Here is a 19,508-nt window from a genome sequence, read left to right as displayed (position 1 = left end):
ACTTGTACTTATAAATCTTGGATACGGCGGGCACGGGCGGGTGCCATTGCTCTGAAGGGGGTTCCGGACTGTCACGCGTGACGGTTCGTCTGTTGTAATAGTTGATTCCATTGATACCCCGTGCTGCGCGGTGGGTGGTGGATTGTACTTTTGTTCTCCGGGAGTTGAAAAATATCACCAACCTTCTCTACAATGTGTCGGTGCAAGGCACGCCGCAGCTGTGGAAGAAACCATTGTTCCAGTTCAGGTATTATAGCCATAAGAAGGGGGTGAAAGAGGGTATTCCATTCCATTCGCTGTTGCGATGCCCACAACTCCTGACCCGGAACTCCAGAGGAACGAACCCATTCCCCCTCATCGCAAATCGACCATTTGGGAAAAACTAGACTTTTAGAGAAAATCCCGATGCCCAATGGTAAAAAACCCGTGGTACCCGAACCAAAATGCAAATCTATCCTTCCCCACCCCCAAGTCGCCCATTCTTTTGTGTTCCCGTGGTTTTCCCCCCTCCAAGAGAGCAACAGTCTCGGGCCCAGTCATGATCATGATCTCGCCGGGCGACACGGAGGTACTAACACCCCCTTCACCCAAATTCCCAAAGCGTCGTGTCGTTCGTCGTTCATCGTTATGCGTCAACCCCACCCAGACTTTAGGAGACTGGGGAAGGGAGGAAACGCCCGGTCGTCAGTCCTCGTCCCCGACGAGAGCATCGTCGGGGACATCCGCCCCCTCGTTCGGATCCAGCAGCTCCTCGCTTCCCGCCACCGAATCCGCCCAGTTTCTCACTCCCGCCACCTTCCCGCGGTCCTCCTCGGCCTCGCACCGCGCCTTGATGAGGTGCAGCGGCACCATCCGCCCCGTGACGTTGTAAAAGTTGGCCTGCATCTCGAGCCACTTGGTCGCCTCCCTCCGTGATACCACGGCAGCGAGGATGGCGTCGTCGCGGCGCTGTCGCTTGTCCGCCGGGCTGGGCGGCCTGCGATCCGCGGACGGGGTGGCGAACCTCGGCGTCGCGGCGGGTGAGGTCGCGGTGAAGGGGTACAGAGCTGGATGGACGTGGTGACGGATATAGCGCTCCTGGCGTGCGAGCTCTCGCTCGTAGTAGCCCGGCGAGTCGGCGGCGTCGCCGCTGGTAGCGGAGGACGCGGACTCGGATGCCGAGGAGGTGTCGCGGAGGAGGTTGAGGCGGTCGTGGTAGGACGAGCTGGGTGCGTCGTCGTTGGAGTCCGAGGTGGGCGTCTTCGGTGTGGTTTCTTCAGCGGCCTTTTGCTTCTTCTTGTTCTTCTTCTTTTTGGCTTCTTTCTGCTTGGGTTCTGGTCTTTTCACCTCCTCTGGCTTCTCGTCGGGTTCCCCTTTGCTCTTTTGCTTCTCAGCTTTCCTGTCGGCTTTCCTCTCTGCTTTGGTCTTAGGCTTGTCGTCGCTCTTCTTCTCATCGTCTTGGCTCTTGTCGGTGTGTGTATCGCCTCCTGACTCGGTTGAGTTCGCAGCGTTCGCCTTGACCACATGCCACCGCTTCTTGACCTCGTTCTTACCCCTGTTGATGGCGTTTCCGATTGAGGCCCAGGTCTCACCGCCTTCTTTCATGCTGATGATGAGTGCATCCTCCGACGGTGTCCAATTTCCCGGGTCAGATGACTGTGCGCTGGACGAAGCGCCTCCACCCTCGGACGACGCATCGCTAGTGGTGCTATACTCGTTCGAAGATGTCTCCCCAGACGTTGTCGATTCCGCCATGCCTGCCTCGCTGTTGGCTTCAGATAAAGCAGCTTCGGACCGTCTCCCGCTCGTGCTCGTGTCGGCAGACGACGTCTCCGCCTCGGTACCTGACTCGCTGTCCGTGTCCGAAGCTCTGCCTCTTTTGTTTTTGCTTTTCTTGAGGTTCTTGGCGTGGCCCGAATGTTTGAGGCAGACCTGACTGCTATCAATGCCTGTGCTCTGGGCTGATTGATCGCTGCTGCTCCCCTCAGAGCTGATAGCACTGGTGGAATCGCCAGAGGTGTTATCGGCGTTGTTGTCGGGTTCGCCGCTGTCGATTACTGCTAGATCGGGGAAGAGGTCGACCAATGTGATGGTGCTGCTAGTGTCCGAGTCCGAGTCTATGGAGATGGCTGTGAGAGAGGATGCTCCGTCGCTGTCCTTGACGAGTGTGATCACATTATCCGGCGCGACGGGCAGTTGGACGCGGCTGGGGTCAACGGCCTTGTGCTTCTTCATGGCTATGTAGGCATGAGGTGAAATTATTGTAGTCGGTTTTAGAGGTGTAGCCTGAGATGGATGTTAGTGATGAGCGCGAAGGAAGGTGCGCAAGCGGGCGCTTACTGGTGTCAATGAGAGATTTTGTATCAGGTGAAGCTGGCAAGTTCTGTTCTGGGTTATCCCATTCACGCGAGACGTTGGTAGAAGACACGGGAAGTGATTGACGTTAGATGCAAGAGGAGATGGAATGAAGGCAGGAGGTGGTGAGCTCGATCGAGTAGAAAGAAGGGCAATGTCACACGGGGAAGTTTGACGATGGGAATTCACTGTAGTGGATAAAATACACGCACTTTCCAGCTCGTGTTTAGTTTTCAGGATCATCAGATTGGGCCAGGGTCCCAGAGCAAGCAAACAACAACAACAATAAAAAAATACCCGCCTGCGGCTCTGAGACTAGCAGAGTCAAATACATCCGAGGCTGGCCATGACTACTAGGACGGGGCAAAGGACCCCCCTGAGAGCTATTAATACGGGCTCTTAAGACTGTGGAGGTGTCAAAAATCCAGGTTGGGCAGCCAAGAGGTGAGAGTTAATCGGCGTAACACATATGTGTGCGTACGCAGAATACTGAACATGGGACGGAGGGGACGAAACGCAATCGGAGTCCTCCAAAGTATGCCCGAGTCTAGAGCGGGCGAGACCGCGCGGGTGGGCCGTGTGCCGTGTACCGATGGCGTCAACCGAACGGGGCCGGTATGATTTGCATGCTGGAAATAGGCGTTAATCATGTAACGAGACGAGTATGATGTTGAGTGGGAAATGCACCGCGCGGGGGCGGGATGTCGAATCGATGTCGACGACAAGGTCAGGGGAACGGCATGAGGCTCTGATGCGCGGCGGCTTTGCCTGGTAGCCAATCACTTGCCCGGCTTACTCATCGAATCCTGTGCGACAAGGAGGTGGGCTTTGTCGCTATTAGTGGCAGCAAGCCGCCGTCGGCGGCCTTTGAATAATAATAGCGGGTTCCTTTTTCGACGGCCATGCACATCCCGAAGTTTGAAACAGGCCATCTCTTCTTTTTTAGGCCCAGAACCAGTAGCAAACTCACGCACCTCACCCAACACGCACAAAAATGGCAACATCATCCTCACTGCCCGACCTGCCGCCCAATTATCTCAAGGCTCTCGAGCTGATCGACGAGGCCCACAAGCAGGACCCCAGGCCGTCGACCGTCGAGTCGGTCCCTTTCGAGCTTCACTATGCCCAGAAGATGACGCGCTGGCTCGCGGTGAGATGCCCGACGGCACCGCCCGTCCTGCAGCTGGCCTGCCGAGCCCAGCACTTCAGGAGGTAAAAGCTTTTTATTTATTTATTTTTCAAACAAGCAATTTTTCAAGCAATACGGAAATTCTCTTAAGCATATAGCGACAAAAAAGACAGGCCCCCTTTTTTTTTCTGAAATAATGCGACTGACTCACTTGCGAACCGCAACTTAGATGGGAGATCCCCCGCAACACCTACCCAATGACCCGGCCGGGCTACCTCACCTGGCGGGCAAAGCTCAAGTCTCAAGCGGCGGCGCAGGTGGCCGAGTTGCTCTCCTCGTCTTCAGCCATTGAGCCGCCTCTCCCCTCGGAGGACATCGACCGCGTGGCGGCGCTGATCCGCAAGGAGAACCTCAGCAAGGACGAGGAGACGCAGGTCCTCGAGGACGTGGCGTGCCTCGTCTTCCTCGACGACCAGTTTGACGACTTTGAGAGCAAGGAAGAGATTGACGAGGACAAGATCATCGGCATCCTGCGGAAGACGTGGGCCAAGATGAGCGAGCCCGGCCACAAGATTGCGTTGGGGATGGAGCACAGCGAGAGGGCCATGAGTCTCATCGGCAAGGCTTTGGCGGGGTGAGGGACGGATGCGACAAGGAAAAGAAATAAAAATAAAAACCCCACGTCTTGGTTGACCAGCAGCGGTGGCAGCAGCTGCCGCACGCAACCCAATCCGTCATTGGCGATTTACAGTGGTGACATGAGCCGTGTCCGTGCATCCCTTAGCGAGCGAAACCCCCTGGGGAACCCGCCATCAGGTCCCGCGGAATACGCTCCGTCTTGCCCAAGTTACCTCAAAAGGGAAACCCGGGGTGGCCGGGCGCGACCCCCACACCGAGATCCTTCGGCGCAATACCGCCCGAACCAACTACCCCTCGGTGCCGTTGCGTCTCACCCTGCGCCTTAGCGCCCGGGCCGAGGCGACCTACAAAGATGTGACCGAAACCCGCCACCCATGGCTCACATCCTCCTTTCCATCAAGACACTCCCACGTTTCATGGGAATAAGCAACGTACCATGCCGCCTACACTGACACGGCAAGAGATATCCAAGCACAACCGCCTCAACGACCTCTGGCTCGTCATCGACGGGAGCGTCTACGACTTCACCGAGTTCGTCCGCGAGCACCCCGGCGGCATCGCCGTGATTCTGAAGTGCGCCGGCAAGGACGCCACCGAGGTTTACTCCGAGGTCCACGGCCCGAACCTCGTCAAGTCGACACTCCCCGCCTCTCGTCACAAGGGCGTCCTAGCCCCGGGAACCACCATGGCCAAACCTCGACAACCGCAGCCGCAGCCGCAGCCGCAACATCCCCAAGAGAGAACAGATGAAGAGAAGCATGCACTCCAGCCAACACCACCGCCACCCTCAAAACCGCCTTTGGAATCCCTGATAAGCGCCCACGACTTCGAACAGGCAGCCTCAACCTCCCTCTCCCCGAAGGCCTGGGCCTTCGTCTCCTCCGCCGCCACGGACCTGCTAACCAAGCGCCGCAACGCCTCCGCCTACTCCCGCATCGGCCTCCGCCCCCGCGTCCTCGTCGACGTCTCGTCCGTCTCCACCTCCACCACCATGCTCGGCAACCCGACGCGCTCCCCCATCTTCTGCCCCCCGACGGCGATGGCCCGCCTCGTCCACCCGGAGGGCGAGAAGGAGCTCGGCCGCGCCTGCAAGTCCGCCGGCATCCCGCAGTGCGTCTCCGTGTCCGCCTCGTTCCCCCTGGACGAGATCCTCGCCGCCCAGGCCGCCCACTCGCCCCCGGCCCCCTACGACGTGCCCGTCTTCTTCCAGCTCTACGTCGACAAGAACCGCGCCAACTCGGAGCGCCTGCTCCGCTCCGCCCAGGCCCAGGGCGTAAAGGCCCTCTTCCTGACGATCGACGCCCCGATCCCGGGCAAGCGCGAGGCCGACGAGCGCGTCCGCTCGGACGAGTCCCTCGGCTCCCCCATCTCCGGCGCGCGGGCCGTCAACGACTCCAAGGGGGGCGCGCTGGGCCGCATAATGGGCAGCTACATCGACGCCTCCGTGAACTGGTCCGACATCGCCTGGCTGCGCCGCACCGTGCCGGGGCTGCCCATCATCCTGAAGGGCGTCCAGACGTGGATGGACGCCGAGCGCGCCGTCGAGGCCGGGGTCGAGGCCATCGTCATCTCCAACCACGGCGGGCGCAGCCTCGACACCTCCCCGGCCACCATCCTGGTGCTGCTGGAGCTGCAGAAAAACTGCCCCCACGTCTTCGACAGGGTCGAGGTCTACGTCGACGGCGGCGTCTCGCGCGGGACCGACATCTTCAAGGCGTTGTGTCTTGGCGCCAAGGCCGTCGGCGTCGGGAGGGGGCTGTTGTACGGGCTCAACTACGGCGCCGAGGGCGTGGAGCGTTACATTGAGAGTGAGTCCTTCCCCCCGCCCCCCGTGTATTACGACCCCATCCCGTGGGCCGTCCACATACCTCCGTCCCCGTCCCCACCACCCCTATCATGACCGACGATGACAACAGCTGACCGACGACGACAGTCCTACGAGATGAACTAGAGACGACAATGAAGATGTGCGGCGTCACGAGCCTCGACCAGGTCCATCCGGGCTTCCTCAACACACTGGCCGTAGACCACCTCGTCCCGGGACGACAGGACAACCCGAACACGCCCTGGCGCCGCGATAGGCACAGCCGCCTGTGAACGAGCGGGGGTTCTTTGCCCAGTGCATCATCATGTACGTGACGAGGTTTGCTCATTTGGTTCAGTCATCAATTTCCTTTTTACATTAGAGAGGGTCGTGACCCCCCCGGTAGAGAGGTCGTGTAAAAACGTTTGGGTATGCATATACACATAATGATAGTTCACCATCCCCTTCATGGACTCCCAACCCCGGGCATCAATACTCCTGAAAATCCAGCTCACTCAAAATGGATGAGGTTGCGCAGACATGTAAACACAAATCTCCTCAATCCATCGCGCGCAACAGGGCAAATTATATCCGTCATACTTCAAAAATTCATCAGTCGCAACTGCCCCCCTTCTCTATACCACGCCAGTCGATGTATGTTCCTCTAAGCCAGCTCCCGCAGTTCCCAGTCACCCCTCGTAGCAGGCAGCTCGGATGCGAAGCTCGGCTGCTGGTAATGCTGCTGCTGCTGAGGCGGCGGCGACGGCTGCGGCTGGTCCTGCACAGGAACCGACGCGTTGTAGTAGCCGCCCTGCGGCGCCGATGACTGCTGCGGAGGCGGGAGAGTGTATGACGGCTGCGTCGGGCTGGGTCCGTTGTGAGACGGCGCGTACTGGGGGATTCCGGACTGGTACGTCGGCGAGGGGCTGCCGGGGGGCGGGCTCGCGGGCGGGCTGATGCCGCTTTGCTCGTACCCGCCCGTGGTCGTGACGTCGTACGGCATCTTGAGCATGCTCTGCCTGTTGTCGACGGGCGTGAAGCCGGACGGGTAGTTGCCGGGCGGGGGAGGGTATCCGCCGGGCGACGGCTGCTGCGTCGGCTGGGCGGGCTGCTGGTACATTTGTGGTTCTCCCTGCGGCGGGGGCGGGCCGGTGTAGTTGACGGCGGGGGCGCCGCCGTTGTTCTGGTTCGGGTCGTTCTTCTTCTTCTTGCGGAGGAGGAGGATGACGCCGAAGACGACGAGGGCGATTGCTGCTACGCCACCGACGACGCCACCGACGATAGCGCCGACGGGGGTGGAGCCGCCACCGCCGCCGGTAGGGACGGAGCTCGAGGTTACCGGGCCCGGCGTCGGGTTGACGGTTGTGCTGGGGAAGACGGCTGGGGTTGACGAATCAAATATTGTCGACTCGCTCGAGATCTCGCTGTCCGTCGGGTTGGCGTAGACGACGATCCTCGCCTCGCTGGTGCCGCATCCGTACAGCGTGTATCTGTTGAACAGCGTGCCGGAGTAGACGTAGGTCACGCACTCGGGACGGGTAGAGGCAGAGCTGTTTGGTCTGTAAGCGAGAGCTCACGATACATGACGAGACTGATCGGGGACGCATACCAGAACTGCATGAGAGTGTCGCTGCTCGAGTAGACTCTGGACGAGGTCGCCGGGAGACAGCTCGTGGGGATCCTACAGTCGGACACGGCGCTGGAGTCGCAGCAGCCGACCACGGAAAAGAAGCTGTTAATGACACAGGAGCCGGTCCCGCAGTAGATGGAGTCGGCTGCAGCGAGGTCAGAATCATTGCTGGTAAAGCTCACGTGGAGTAGTGGTAGAGCAGGAGTTACTCACTCGCAATTCCAGACTTGTAGCCGCAGGTGTCGTCGCCTCTCACACGCTTGGCCAGCTTCAATTCGACACTGGCGGGCTCAGGTGCCGCCGTTGGGTTCGGGCTGAAGCCGAGCTCCTCCATGTTCATTGCGGCAATGGTCTCCCTGGGAGGGGTCCAGCTTGGAGAGTTGTTCCGCCATCTCAATGCCTTGGCCTCGGCACCTAGATACAAGCACGCAAGAGCTCCTAGTTGGATGAGTCTCCCCATGTTGACTTGGATGTTTCTGTTTCCCCGGTGTGTCTACGAAGTATGATATGGAAGGGAACAGAACAGCGGTGGAGAGAAAGAACGGGTGAGGGAGGGAGGAAGGGAAAGATAGAAGTGCTCAAGAGGAAGACGGGGGAAGAAAAGGGAGCCAGAAACAGACAAGACAGTCTGCCCGACAACCCCCAGCTCGGGCTGATTAACAGGTTGCCGAGTCGCGCGCGCCCTGCGGGGGAACTAGCAGACCACGATTCTTCCAACGCCAATGAGGCTCAAGGGTAGATTACACCAATTGTCCAGCTCTTCCGACGCCGATAGCTTGTTCGTGTCGTGCCGGGGTGCGGTGATTGGACAAGGCGGAAGCTCCGCCTCGCGAACTGCAGGTATGAACCGATAATTGGAATGGCGTTGAAATTCAACAGCCTGGCAAGGCAGACAGACAGCCAGGTGACCATTCCAGATTCGTCAATCTTTTCTGAGACCGAGCCGCATGCGATGTCGACCAGCTCAAAGCAAGGGAGCCGATGCCGCAACATGTCTTCAGCCTTTGGCCATCCTTGCAATCGCTCGAGCAGAGCCCGGAAAGACGGGCGCACTCATCTCTGGAGACTCGCTCGAAATCCCTTTCATACACCGCCCATCTGTAACGAAAAAAAATCCATCAAGAAATGCTTTCAGCTATCCGGCCGCTACCCTTCACACCTTTCGGAGTTGAAGTGTGTTGGCGGTGTGGTGGAGTCTAGCAGTGCCCAAGGAGAGACTATCAAGGCCTTTAACCCGAACAGGAGAATGTGGCTTGCAAGCTGAAGGCAGGCTCCAACCCAGCCCCTGCCCGACTCGCCAACACCACCCAATCGAACGAGGGGCAGCTGAAAAAGCGTGCAGTAAGCTTGACTGGCGATCTTTGTTTGTTTCTACCGAGCCCCGGTCGAGGCAATTCTGGTCGGGGTGCGGGGGGCTTGAAAGCCTCCCGGTGGGCACCGCCTCGCTGTCGAATCTCCTGGCGTCCCCAGCACACACTGCGGAAACCGGAGCGGTTGCGCGGAATGCCAACCACGGAAAGCAATTTGGGCAACCTCTGCGCGCCAAACATTCCTCCTTCGAGCCGTCACCTGGGGCCCAGGGCCCTGCTCGGCCGAAAGCTCGACATCCACCGTGCAGTAGTCGTGCCCGGTGGCACCTGATGGGGGGTTGGGTTTGCGGAGAACGGGCAAGAGAGGCGCGTTTCCTGGCGGAACAGCCTAGAGCCCACGGCGAGTTCAATATATCAATCCAAGACTCTTTGTCAAAATAAGATGGCGTGGTACCTTCAGCGTTTGTTGGAGGACGGAGGGCCAGCCAGCACACGTCCGTATACGTGAGGGATGATCAGGCGCCTTCCCGTTATCATACTACCGCATTGCGTTTTGGGATAACGAACCTACGTCCTTTCTAGGTCGGCTTTGCATTGCATGCGCCTGCATGTAGCCTCTGCTGAAAACTAATGGTAAGCACGGTGTCAAGGATGGCCCGAGGCTTCAGTCATTGGTTCATAAAAACCCCGAAAATCTGCGGAGTTGCGTAATTGTACCAACCAGGTTCTTAACCAGACTCGTCGTATGCGCCATGATCGTATCCGGCTGTTGATTTTTGCTGCTTGATTGCGAGCTCCTGACAGCAGGGAAAGACATCAAAAGCAGCTAGGAGTGACCTGCCCATCTTCTGGTCGGCGCAGGTGTCACGAGCAGTAACCCTTCGCACGGGTGGGGAGGCGTTACGTGGTAGGCCGATTTGCTGAGCCGCCAGCGTATTGTGTTCGAGAGCATTATTTACACGTCGAGGTTGATGGAGGAGCCCGCGGGACAACACAACGGGGCGGTTTTGTGACACTGCATGTTGTGCGGCGCCAAAGTGCTGCAGAACTTCGCAGCGATTTCCGTACCAGCTCCAAAGACCAAGTATCCCACCGGATCTTGATCCGTGGGGATAGCAGGGAGGCTCCAAATCGTTGGCGCCCCCCCCCCTGATTTCCTGATTAATGATAGGCGCTGACTTTTGTTTATTTCTGAGGGTTGTGGCTTGTGATAAACTTGCATGCGCCTCTCTGGTACCTGATCGCCGCTCGCATACCGGGCTGTGTCACAGAACGCTTCGGCGTGTGGTGGCTCTGGCCACAGACGTTTGAGGGAGCGAAAGGCTGGCAGATATCGCCGATGAGTGAAGCTTCTTCCAAGGCGGCAAATCGGCCCCTTCGATCGTGCCGCTCGTTACAGGTGCCAATCATCTTCGTGCCCAGACCAGATCTTCAGCATGTCATGAGGCGCCGTCGAAGTTTCGTGAGTTGGAAACCCCTGCCACAAAGGTCAATAAAAGCCAGCAACAAGAATAACAGTCTAGACCCGGAGACGATATTCTTTGAAGTTGCTTTTTGAGGTGGGAATCGCCATGGATACAATGCAAGTCGTACGACACCCACGACGGGCCAGGCGTCAACCGTGGGCAATCGCTGACTGGCGTTCCGCTATTCGTGCGACCTACTAATCAAACTCCCACGAGCAATCCGTCTCAGAGGCGCCCCAGGAAAGCGTATCCTAGGCGCAAAGGAGAGAACCGAGCCCAGTGCGCAATGCCGTCAGAGTTGGCCGTTATACCTCATTTCAAATCGAGGGGTCGTATGGCATCGAGGCCTTGCGGAGTAAGATGGCGCCACCCATCCATTCGTCCCGAATCACTTTACATCGGGTCGCCTCCCGATGACGCTGATCTGGCCACCGGGGGCCCATCGAGGCGTCGAACTATGAACTCCGAGTTTCCTGGTTCAACGATCAGTACGCGATGAAAATAGAAGGTATGAAGGCGCCGATGTCATGGTGCATCCGGAGATCAGGTAGTGACTACTACCCACCTGAACGAGGGCTGAATACGATCCCCGTGAAAACTCTTACTCCGGATTTCCAACTGTGTCACAACGGTATGCGACAGGGACTTTACGACAGGTCGGGCTACAACAGGCAAGACGTCATGCCATCGGCCATGCTTTACATCATCGCATCACTTCGACTTGAAGTCGGAGCTGAGATGGGGCAAGGAATCGAAGTCGAGGGACGAGCTTGAGGGTTTGAAGTGCAAGATGAGAAAGCTGAAGACCCAATGCTGCCGATGGTGGGCAACATTTCCGGCCAATGGCCGCAAGAACCTCTGTCTGGGCGGTTGGTTACCAAGTGCACAAGGATGATAGATGAGATAGCTTGAATCAAACTTGGCATGTCCTGGAGAGAGGCGGGGCTGAGGTGAGAGCCGCTTTGATCCTACGGCATCGTAGCACGTATGAATAAGGTATTGGTCCGTGACATTATCCTTCGGGAGCGCTGGTGGAGCGTGCAAAAACGGTTGTGTTTCTCTTCAGCTTTGTGCTCTCTGACCGGCAAAGTATGGCGGACAGACCGTTGTTCATTATGACGACGGAAGCGTATATTCTCCAAGATTCTTAGTGACCTGGATTTAGACACTAAGGCTAGGCCCAGACCCGAAGGCGCGGCGACGGGAATCGATGGATGGTCGATTGTGTCGTCCAAAACCCCCACAGAGTGCCGTCTGCAGAGCCTCAAAAGTTGAGACGAGTGGTAGCATTGACATATCTCCCGGTTCCGAAATCAAGGATGGGGCCACGCGGAATTCGATAGTTCAACCAGGATCCCTAGCTCATCTAATGGAACACACCGGCAACGTCCATTTATAACAACGCCGATTATTGGCTTGGTTGTGTTTTTCACAATGAGAAGGCCGACTTGCCCGGGTCACAGCCAATGATGCCTTTCCTTGGGCCCGATGTGTGGTGAAGGGTGACCGTTTGGTTCATGACAATGTTCTTTTAAATTTAAATCAAAAGGTTTGCGGTATTGGCCACTCCTTCCGACGAAACGCTACATGGGGTGTTTCGACTTGTTCCTGTGCACAGATTTCAACGCCACACTAGGTAAGGCGTTTAAGAAGAGAATGGTGCAGGATATGCAGACCCTTAGAAGCTACCATCCGACTGGAACGATGCTGTGGTCAGATCCGGGACCCCAAGATCTCAATAGGCGCCACAATCCATCCACACATGCCGTACCAGGTATCACAAGCCGGCTACTAGAGTGGAGGTCCCAGTGAGGCAATTCGGTGAAGGTTGATGGGGATTGCTTACTGGAAACTGTGAGCATCGACCGCGCAATTGGAGTACCTCCAGACGGCTACCTGCATGCCTCCCGCTTGGTGTGGCGTCTCCCTTTCAGTAACATATTTGCTGTTTGCGAGAGGCGGTCCCCGACCCGGCCAAGGGGGGTGGTGGTGAGATACCGCGGTAGGGCGTTCGGATGACAGTGGCATTGGGTGTCAGATCTCTGGGCCAGATCGAACACTGACGCAGAAATACATGGCAGTGGTGAGAGAATTGCCAAATGATCGAGGCGTTTTTCAGGCATACTTTTTCTGCTAAGACGGGATCCATGTGGGCGGTCCTGGTGCATCACTGCATCACCGCCCCTGGTTGTTCATGGAATGGTAAGCACACGGTAGGATTTTCGGCGGATAGCCCTTGGAACCGCTGCAAGCCACGATGATGTTGCAACGCCCTGGTGCAAACCCAGTGGTACAGGGGCCGGCAGGCTGGTAAACCGAGAAGTGGAATCTGCAAGGCGGCTGTCTGATGTCCCTGTAGATCGTTCCCGTGATGCTAAGCCGCTCTGAATCATAGCGCCATGCTAATCTCTAGACGTCGGTGTCAGGGAGTCAGTTGTCTTAGACGACTAGTAGTTGGTGGCTGTCCTCCAAATCTCTGGTCTATTTTGTACTTGTGACGAGGTAATGGCACGGCCAACCTCCAGCAATGTTGTCCAATTTCTCCATTGCTTGAAATAATGCGCTAAGGAAAGGGGCCGATTACAGACCCGACGGCAGAGAACCGACGCTGGTGGACTGTGCTAAGTCATGTTCAAGGGCTACCAAGCGCGACTAATATAGTATCTGAGATCGGAGAATTGAATCGGGAAGCGCCGATGAGGGCCAGAGCGCAGCAACTGTTGAAGGCTCAGAGTCATTGGACAAGCGTTCGCTCGACTACCGTCATCTGCTGTAGCAAAAAGCCTCTGCTCAAAGTCAAATGGTTTAGATAGCAGCATATATGGAAAACCTCGCTTATCAAGCCATCCTAGACATGGCGACGGCTACTGCCTGCTTCCAAGGGATATGTTGTAGACATCGACCGCAGTTTGGCCCCGAGGCAGAACAGAGTCGAGCCTTGGTATGGTCAAATGTGATGACATGAACGGAGGTGAGGGAGTGCGGAATATTTGGAATTTGTGGTTGGGGCGTGCAGACCATTGGAGTTGGACCCTGGCGGCGAGACGGCAATGGGCGGGCGTGCAACTGAGAAACAGGGGGTAGCACAGGGCACCGTTCCGCCGTGGAAGGGCGGGCATCGAGCCCTGTCCAGTTATGCCCAGAGACAACAAATCGGACATGTAAACGACGTAGGCGGGAGACAGACTACGAGGTGTTCCTTGTTGGGGTGCAAATTATGTCCATAGGCGGGGAAGATGAGTTGACATTGTCTCAGTCGAGTGAGCCACCAGTTCATCCCACCATCTGTCCCATCCAATGGGCCCCCCGTGTTTCCGATCCGAATGTGTAGAATGGCACGAGGAGGGGCCGAATCAAACGAATTGAAAGGTAGACTTGGCAGATCCCTTGGCCAAAAAAAGACCACGAGCAGGAGACAACTAGCGGCTGGTGATCAAGACTTTAGACTGGTCCCAACCGTGCAGTTCTCGGCCGGAACAGGGGTTACGATCCTTGTAGAGGCGTGTTTTTGGACCCTTTCCTTCTCACGGCTGTGAGGATAGATACTCTTGTTAACGTATGAACCCAGTGTAGGGGATTGGGCCAAATACAGAAGGAGTGCTTATGCTATTTTGGCACATGATTCCAAGGCAGAGTCCGCCACATCTGTGCGGACAGGACGGCATTGTTTATCGTCCTGGAAGGCTGGACAATGGGGATGCTGGGGTTGAACTGTCCGTAGGCTGGCGATTCCTGAGAGTCCCGAGAGATAATGGGATCGAAAAAAAGTGCGCACAGTCCTTGCTCATTACCGCCGACATCTATGACGCTGGAAACGATATTGATGATGAGAGTCTCAGGTCCAGCATGCTTGAGGTGGAATAGCGTGTGGAATACGTATCTCGAGTCAGGCTGTTGCGTTCGTGGTTGAGTTATCTGCGTGGTGAGTAGATGGCTTAGGTAACCACAGATCTAGGCTCGAGTGGCTTCCCCACACACTGCTCAGCACTCACCTGGCGCCTGGGCAGGCGCGATTAGACTGGACCGGACCGGACTGGACTCAAATCGGCTGGTCCAGGCAGTTGTCGTCTGGGAACTGTTGTACAGCAGACAATCGAGCAGCCGAGACACAAGACCAAACTCCACCACCGAGAGCTTCCTTGTCGATTTCCTTGGCCAGGTGAAATGACCAGAACTCTTTTCAGATCAAACTCCGGATGCCATTGTCCTTGACCGCCTTAACAATCAATACCTGGCTTCGTATTAGTTATTGGTTACCCTTGCCTGCCGCTGCCGCCGCTCAACGGGGCATCGACGTATTAAGCAAGCAGGCAAACATGACCAGGGAGCAAGGCAGTGGAGCAAACACCGTCACGGCAAAGTGCCTAAGGCACCTTGGCCTGAGATGTAGATGTACGTACATAGCAGGCGGGGAGTGGTGGCATTCCTGACTTGCATCTGTGGCATCGCCCTTGGCCTGGCCGTTTGCTTGCTTTTTCAGCGGTGCTCCTATCAAATAGCCCGACGGGGTCGCTCAATTTCTGCCCACCCTCCGATGTGGACTCAGCTTGGTCATACCTCACGCGTATCGAGTCATTGGGTGTGATGATGCGTGGAGAGTATATGGCTGGATCAGCTCGAGTAAGGTAGCCAACCACACAGGGGCCGGACAAGGCTCAAATCGGTGGAGAGGCGTCGACGCCTGCGGCCTGCATAACAGGCCGCTGGTCATCTTGCAACTTGCAACTTGCGGGCTCGGGTTCTTGGGGGCTGGCACTCCGGGCATTTGCGTTTTTGGCCGAGATGAGAGTAGAGCAATGGTTGGGTACAAGGAAGACATGTGCCCACGTTGTATGCGAGGCAATTTGCGGTACCTGGAAGTAGGTATGTGACAAGCATCCGATATATCAAGTATTCGGCGAAGGGTCGGGAGTCGTAGAAGGGTTGAAACCCGTGTAAAAGCTTGGTGCGCCGTCAATAGGTAGGAGATGATGATATTGAGTGGGACGAGGGAGAAGCTACCTTGCGCCAGGTAGCAGTCGGGTAACATGCAGGTAGGAATAATATTGTACTGGCCCGATTGTTCTTCGATTTTCTTTTCTTTTTCTTCCTTTTCTCTACTGCATCGCAGTTGTCCAGGTGGCAGGCAGGGGTAGGGGGAAGGCAGGGAAAGTGGAGAGGAGGGGGGGAGGAGCGGCCGTGTTGAGGCAACCCCGTCTCCCTCATCTCAACTTGCCTCTTATTAGTTATTCAGTCTTGAGGTGTTTGGCTTGCTCGTCATATTCTAGCTCGGCTTGTGCAAGGCATGGCGGAGTAGCCAGAGTTGGATACATGCGTACCCGCCGGTGAGATGCTCGCCGGTACCCTGGATTCGAGTCTCGCCAAGCCCAACGAGAGGGCAGATGGGGAACGACATTTGGTGATGTCTCGGCGGCCTGACCCAAATTTACCTTTGCTTGGCTTCGGGAAAGAGGGACCCGTGTTCGTAGGGGAGGCGGAAATGGGACTGGACGGGCAGGGAAAGAAAAGATGGCGATTTTGTTTTACCTTCTGGTCGAGTAGGTACGGATACCCTCCATGTCTCAAACCACGCCCCTGGAGGTGGCTTGCTTGCTTGCTTGCTTGCTTGCCTGCCTTGCCTTGCCTAGGCCGCCCAGCTTCCCTTCCACATTTTTGCAAGCTCGTCGCACCCGCCACGAACCCGGGCATTTGGTTAGGTGTTTACCTCTCCCATTCCGTCGATTCATCCAATGATGGTGCTCCCGGCGACTGCTCCGGTACCCTGCACCGCACCGCACCGCACGGCTTTCAGCCCGTTACGCCGGAGACCGTTTTAGTTCAGTCCCGTTACACCAAGTAGGTGCAGCCACAGTCGAACCAAGTCCTGCTTACGTACCGGGCAGGGTGCGTACGTAGCAACGCAGGTGCAAGGCACGAGCTGAGACCTGGCCTGGCAAAGATGGGATTTTATTCCGACCGAATTTTCCCATCGAGTTGACAGCGCGAGAAGGGTAATTGGCACCTCCGGTAGGTACGGCCCATGTGTCAAGAGCCCACCCATATGCCCTGCAAGCCTGCAAGGGTACGTACGCCTACGGTAGACTGGTAATTCCGATTGCCTACATGGCAATACCCTGAAAAGCCCTTTCTCTCTCATTCTCCATACTCCGAACCATCTAGGTATCCACGTCTGCTGAGCCGTGCAGCGTTCGCTCTCGCCTGCCTGTGGGAAGTTTGCCCGAGCTGGCCCGTCTCCTCCCCCTGTGATCGGAATTCCCCGCCATTGTGTATATGATCGCTTGTGGTCTGTCTGTCTTGTCTCCCATTCCTCTGCCTCCCCACTACCGGTGGTCATCATCTGCCCGGGCCCCGTTTTCTTTCCGCCATCCGCCCACATTTACCACACAGGGACTCAGCGCATCCATCTCCACTCGTCATATCTGTGCCGTCCATCTCTTTCCGATGTTGAAGCTGGGCAGGCGCAAACACTATCCGCACACTCTCACGAACACCAGACCCTGAGAATGCCGGTGTGGGCCAATTATACACCCCCCGAGCACCTTACCCACACTCCTCGTTCCGCCTCTCAACTGCATAAGGTAGTTATCCCCCCTCCCGGTCGGTGCTCCCACACCTCCCTAGCGAAACATCACACTGTCAAAGGACATGGAGACGCCCGTGGAGAAGCCCTACCTGCGCCAACCAACTGCGTTATACTTGCTACCTTACCATACCTGGAATCATTTCCCACTTATTTAGAGCTACACTATCTACGGGATGGCTAAACCAACCGACCGGCCTGGCTACCGACCGGCCTGCCGTGCCTTGGACGATACGTACCTTGCTCAGTGATTTTATTTTATTCGCATGGGGGTGTTTTTTAAAACCTCTCCCCTTGGCTTGCTTCGTTGACCTCGTGTCTAAACGCACATCACCAAACTGGTTCAGCACACACAGACCTGGATGGGAGGTGGAAAGACAGCAGGTGGCGGTCGGTACACGCGCGGACTCTCGTCGGCTACCGCCCCTTTTCTTTCTTTCTTTCTTTCTTTCTCTCTCACACACTCTCTCTCTCGCTCTGTCTGTCTCTGCGTGTGTGTATGTGTGTGTGCTTGTGTATTCTGTCCTCCTGCCTCACTGGACTGGTGTGCCGTGGGTGCAGACGCGATCTCGACCCAAGGTGCGGTAGGTAGGTAACCATGTCACATCCTAAGGTAGGTAGGTACCCTCTCTCGGTTCTGCCCCTGTTGCACTTAGCACGTACCTCTGGCCTCTCATTCCGATTCTCTCCCATACTTTTTTTTTTTTTTTTTCCCTCCCTTCCCTATCATGTACCTCTGTTCTATGGGGGGCGCCCCATTTGACTCTCGACGTCAAGGAGAGGGAAAAAAAAAACCAAGGGACCATTCACACATACACAAAATCCGTACACGCCTGCACATTCTCTAGAGTATATTAAACCCAGGCGTTGTCCCCTTCATATCTCTTCACCAGCGTTTCTCTCGCCCGTCATATCTCATTCTCTAGCACCTAGCAAGCTCTGGGCCGAGTACCTCTACTGCGTATTCAGTAGGGTGCTGCCACTACTTCTCCGACTCCATCTCCATGCAGGTCGGGCTCCGCATGTGGTCCTGCTCCTCCTTCTCCTCCCCGTCCCGCATGTCTTCCTTGCCTGATCAGCGTCAGATCTGTGCCTCCAACCGCACTTCTTTCAAATTCTCTGCCAGCCTCCGAGTCGACAGAGACAGAAGACGCACGTTGCAACCACGATTTGCGACCTCATCGGACACCGTGTTATTAGACACTTCCACGTACGAGGTTGCATTGTCCGGTTGCTCTGCTGGCTTCCCAATCTGTGCCACTCTTCCGCTCGTGTCAATTGCTCCAAAGCCGTCAATTCCGCTTGCCGCTCGCTGGCTGACGTGCTCTTGATACCGCCGAACCCGCCAGCAGTCACCTTGATCCCGGCCTCAAGGATTGACCCGACGACTGCGCTGACCCTTACAGCAGCCCTTCTTCTCCTACCGAGAACTCATGGCATACCACCACTCTAGCGGCTCTTCCGCTGCCTCCTCGGCCTTTGAGTATGCACAGGTAGGCCACTCTTTCACCGGTCGTCCGGGTGCTTCTCAGCTCAACGGCCCCCCCCTCCAGCCGTTCCAAGAGTCCCAGTTCGATATCTTCGAGTGGTACCCAAGATTTCAGTCATGCCTCAGCTATTTCCTGGATCACGCCCAGTACAGCGGCCCCATCCAGGCCATGGCCGCCTTCGTCAACATCCAGCTCCCATTCCAAAAGGCCCACCCGGTCCTCTCTTCAAAACAGGCCGGCGGCCCCAACCACTCCGCCGGGTCCGGGCCTTCCACCCCGTCCACCGCTCGAGCCGCTGGGAAGCTACCTCTCGGTGCTCAGTTGCCCACCTCCACCTACACAACGCTGACGCCTTATATTCGCCGTCTGGTGGCAACTGGCTTCGACCATCCGGCCGTATTACACGGCTTCTTCGGCGACGACTGGGTTGCCGGCATTGGCCCCATGCACGAGGCCGAACGCCGCAACTACTTGTTTGCCGCCAAGAGCGAGACCTGGCTCAAAGTCAAGTCTCACTACGACATGGATGGTGAGCAGCAGGTTCCCTTCCTCCGCCCCCTCTCAAACGTCACCGAAAAGGAGATCGAGGGCGCCGAGGCAAGTTGGAGCGAGTGGCTCGCCATGCAGGATTGGATGTTGGGCCCCCGGGCGCCTGACCAGGAACCGAGGATCAAGCAGGAACAAGACTAGACCTGGGGCTGGCGGTGTTCACGGCTCGCATTGCGTTCGACACAATGTACCCACTCGGCAGAGAGGCATTTTGCATTTTATGGCTTGACAGGATAGCATTGGCGTTTTTCGGTTCTGCGGACGGCGGTATTATATACAGGCGCTGGGACAACTGTACGATGTCAGGACGAGAAGGGGCCTGCCGACGACAGCAAAGGGGTTCCTGAAAATGAGGGAGGTTTGCGTTTGGTTCTGCGCGTCGCGTCTGTCCGTCTCGTTCAAGATGCTGTAAGATACGGCCCGTGGTGTCTGGCACTTGGTTTGGCTTTTGGGCGGCGCCATATTCTCATGATTCCCCTCCTCGTATGGACCGAGGTACGCTTTCTAGGGCGGGTGGGACAAGTCGTTTATTACAGGATTGGGCTCAAGACTTATGATAATGCACTGGGCACGGCGA

At 56.8% G+C, this 19,508-nt stretch overlaps 5 protein-coding genes across 5 annotated transcripts; 3 read left to right on the top strand and 2 right to left on the bottom strand.

Annotated features, from left to right (window-relative positions):
* Nucleotides 1–684: 684 nt before the first annotated feature.
* EsH8_III_000834 (uncharacterized protein) lies at nt 685–2,214 on the bottom strand (the record flags this gene model as incomplete). Its single annotated transcript, XM_083262559.1, has 1 exon — nt 685–2,214. The coding sequence occupies one exon, from the start codon at nt 2,212–2,214 to the stop codon at nt 685–687; it is 1,530 nt and encodes a 509-aa protein (XP_083123046.1).
* A 1,114-nt stretch (nt 2,215–3,328) lies between these two features.
* EsH8_III_000833 (DUF4202 domain-containing protein) lies at nt 3,329–4,101 on the top strand (the record flags this gene model as incomplete). Its single annotated transcript, XM_083262558.1, has 2 exons — nt 3,329–3,546; nt 3,693–4,101. The coding sequence occupies 2 exons, from the start codon at nt 3,329–3,331 to the stop codon at nt 4,099–4,101; spliced, it is 627 nt and encodes a 208-aa protein (XP_083123045.1).
* Nucleotides 4,102–4,538: 437 nt separating this feature from the next.
* EsH8_III_000832 (FMN-dependent alpha-hydroxy acid dehydrogenase) lies at nt 4,539–6,199 on the top strand (the record flags this gene model as incomplete). Its single annotated transcript, XM_083262557.1, has 2 exons — nt 4,539–5,910; nt 6,036–6,199. 2 exons carry the CDS (start codon nt 4,539–4,541, stop codon nt 6,197–6,199), a joined length of 1,536 nt encoding a protein of 511 aa, XP_083123044.1.
* A 371-nt stretch (nt 6,200–6,570) lies between these two features.
* On the bottom strand, nt 6,571–7,996 carry EsH8_III_000831 (uncharacterized protein; the record flags this gene model as incomplete). Its single annotated transcript, XM_083262556.1, has 3 exons — nt 6,571–7,456; nt 7,516–7,681; nt 7,750–7,996. The coding sequence occupies 3 exons, from the start codon at nt 7,994–7,996 to the stop codon at nt 6,571–6,573; spliced, it is 1,299 nt and encodes a 432-aa protein (XP_083123043.1).
* A 10,329-nt stretch (nt 7,997–18,325) lies between these two features.
* Nucleotides 18,326–19,072, top strand: EsH8_III_000830 (uncharacterized protein; the record flags this gene model as incomplete). Its single annotated transcript, XM_083262555.1, has 2 exons — nt 18,326–18,385; nt 18,446–19,072. The coding sequence occupies 2 exons, from the start codon at nt 18,326–18,328 to the stop codon at nt 19,070–19,072; spliced, it is 687 nt and encodes a 228-aa protein (XP_083123042.1).
* Nucleotides 19,073–19,508: the final 436 nt, after the last annotated feature.

Source organism: Colletotrichum jinshuiense, chromosome 3, assembly GCF_051148585.1.
Source record: "Colletotrichum jinshuiense chromosome 3, complete sequence".
NCBI classification, from domain to species: domain Eukaryota; kingdom Fungi; phylum Ascomycota; class Sordariomycetes; order Glomerellales; family Glomerellaceae; genus Colletotrichum; species Colletotrichum jinshuiense.
Note: the sequence above shows the minus strand (reverse complement) of the source record. Positions and strands in the feature narration are given on the sequence as shown.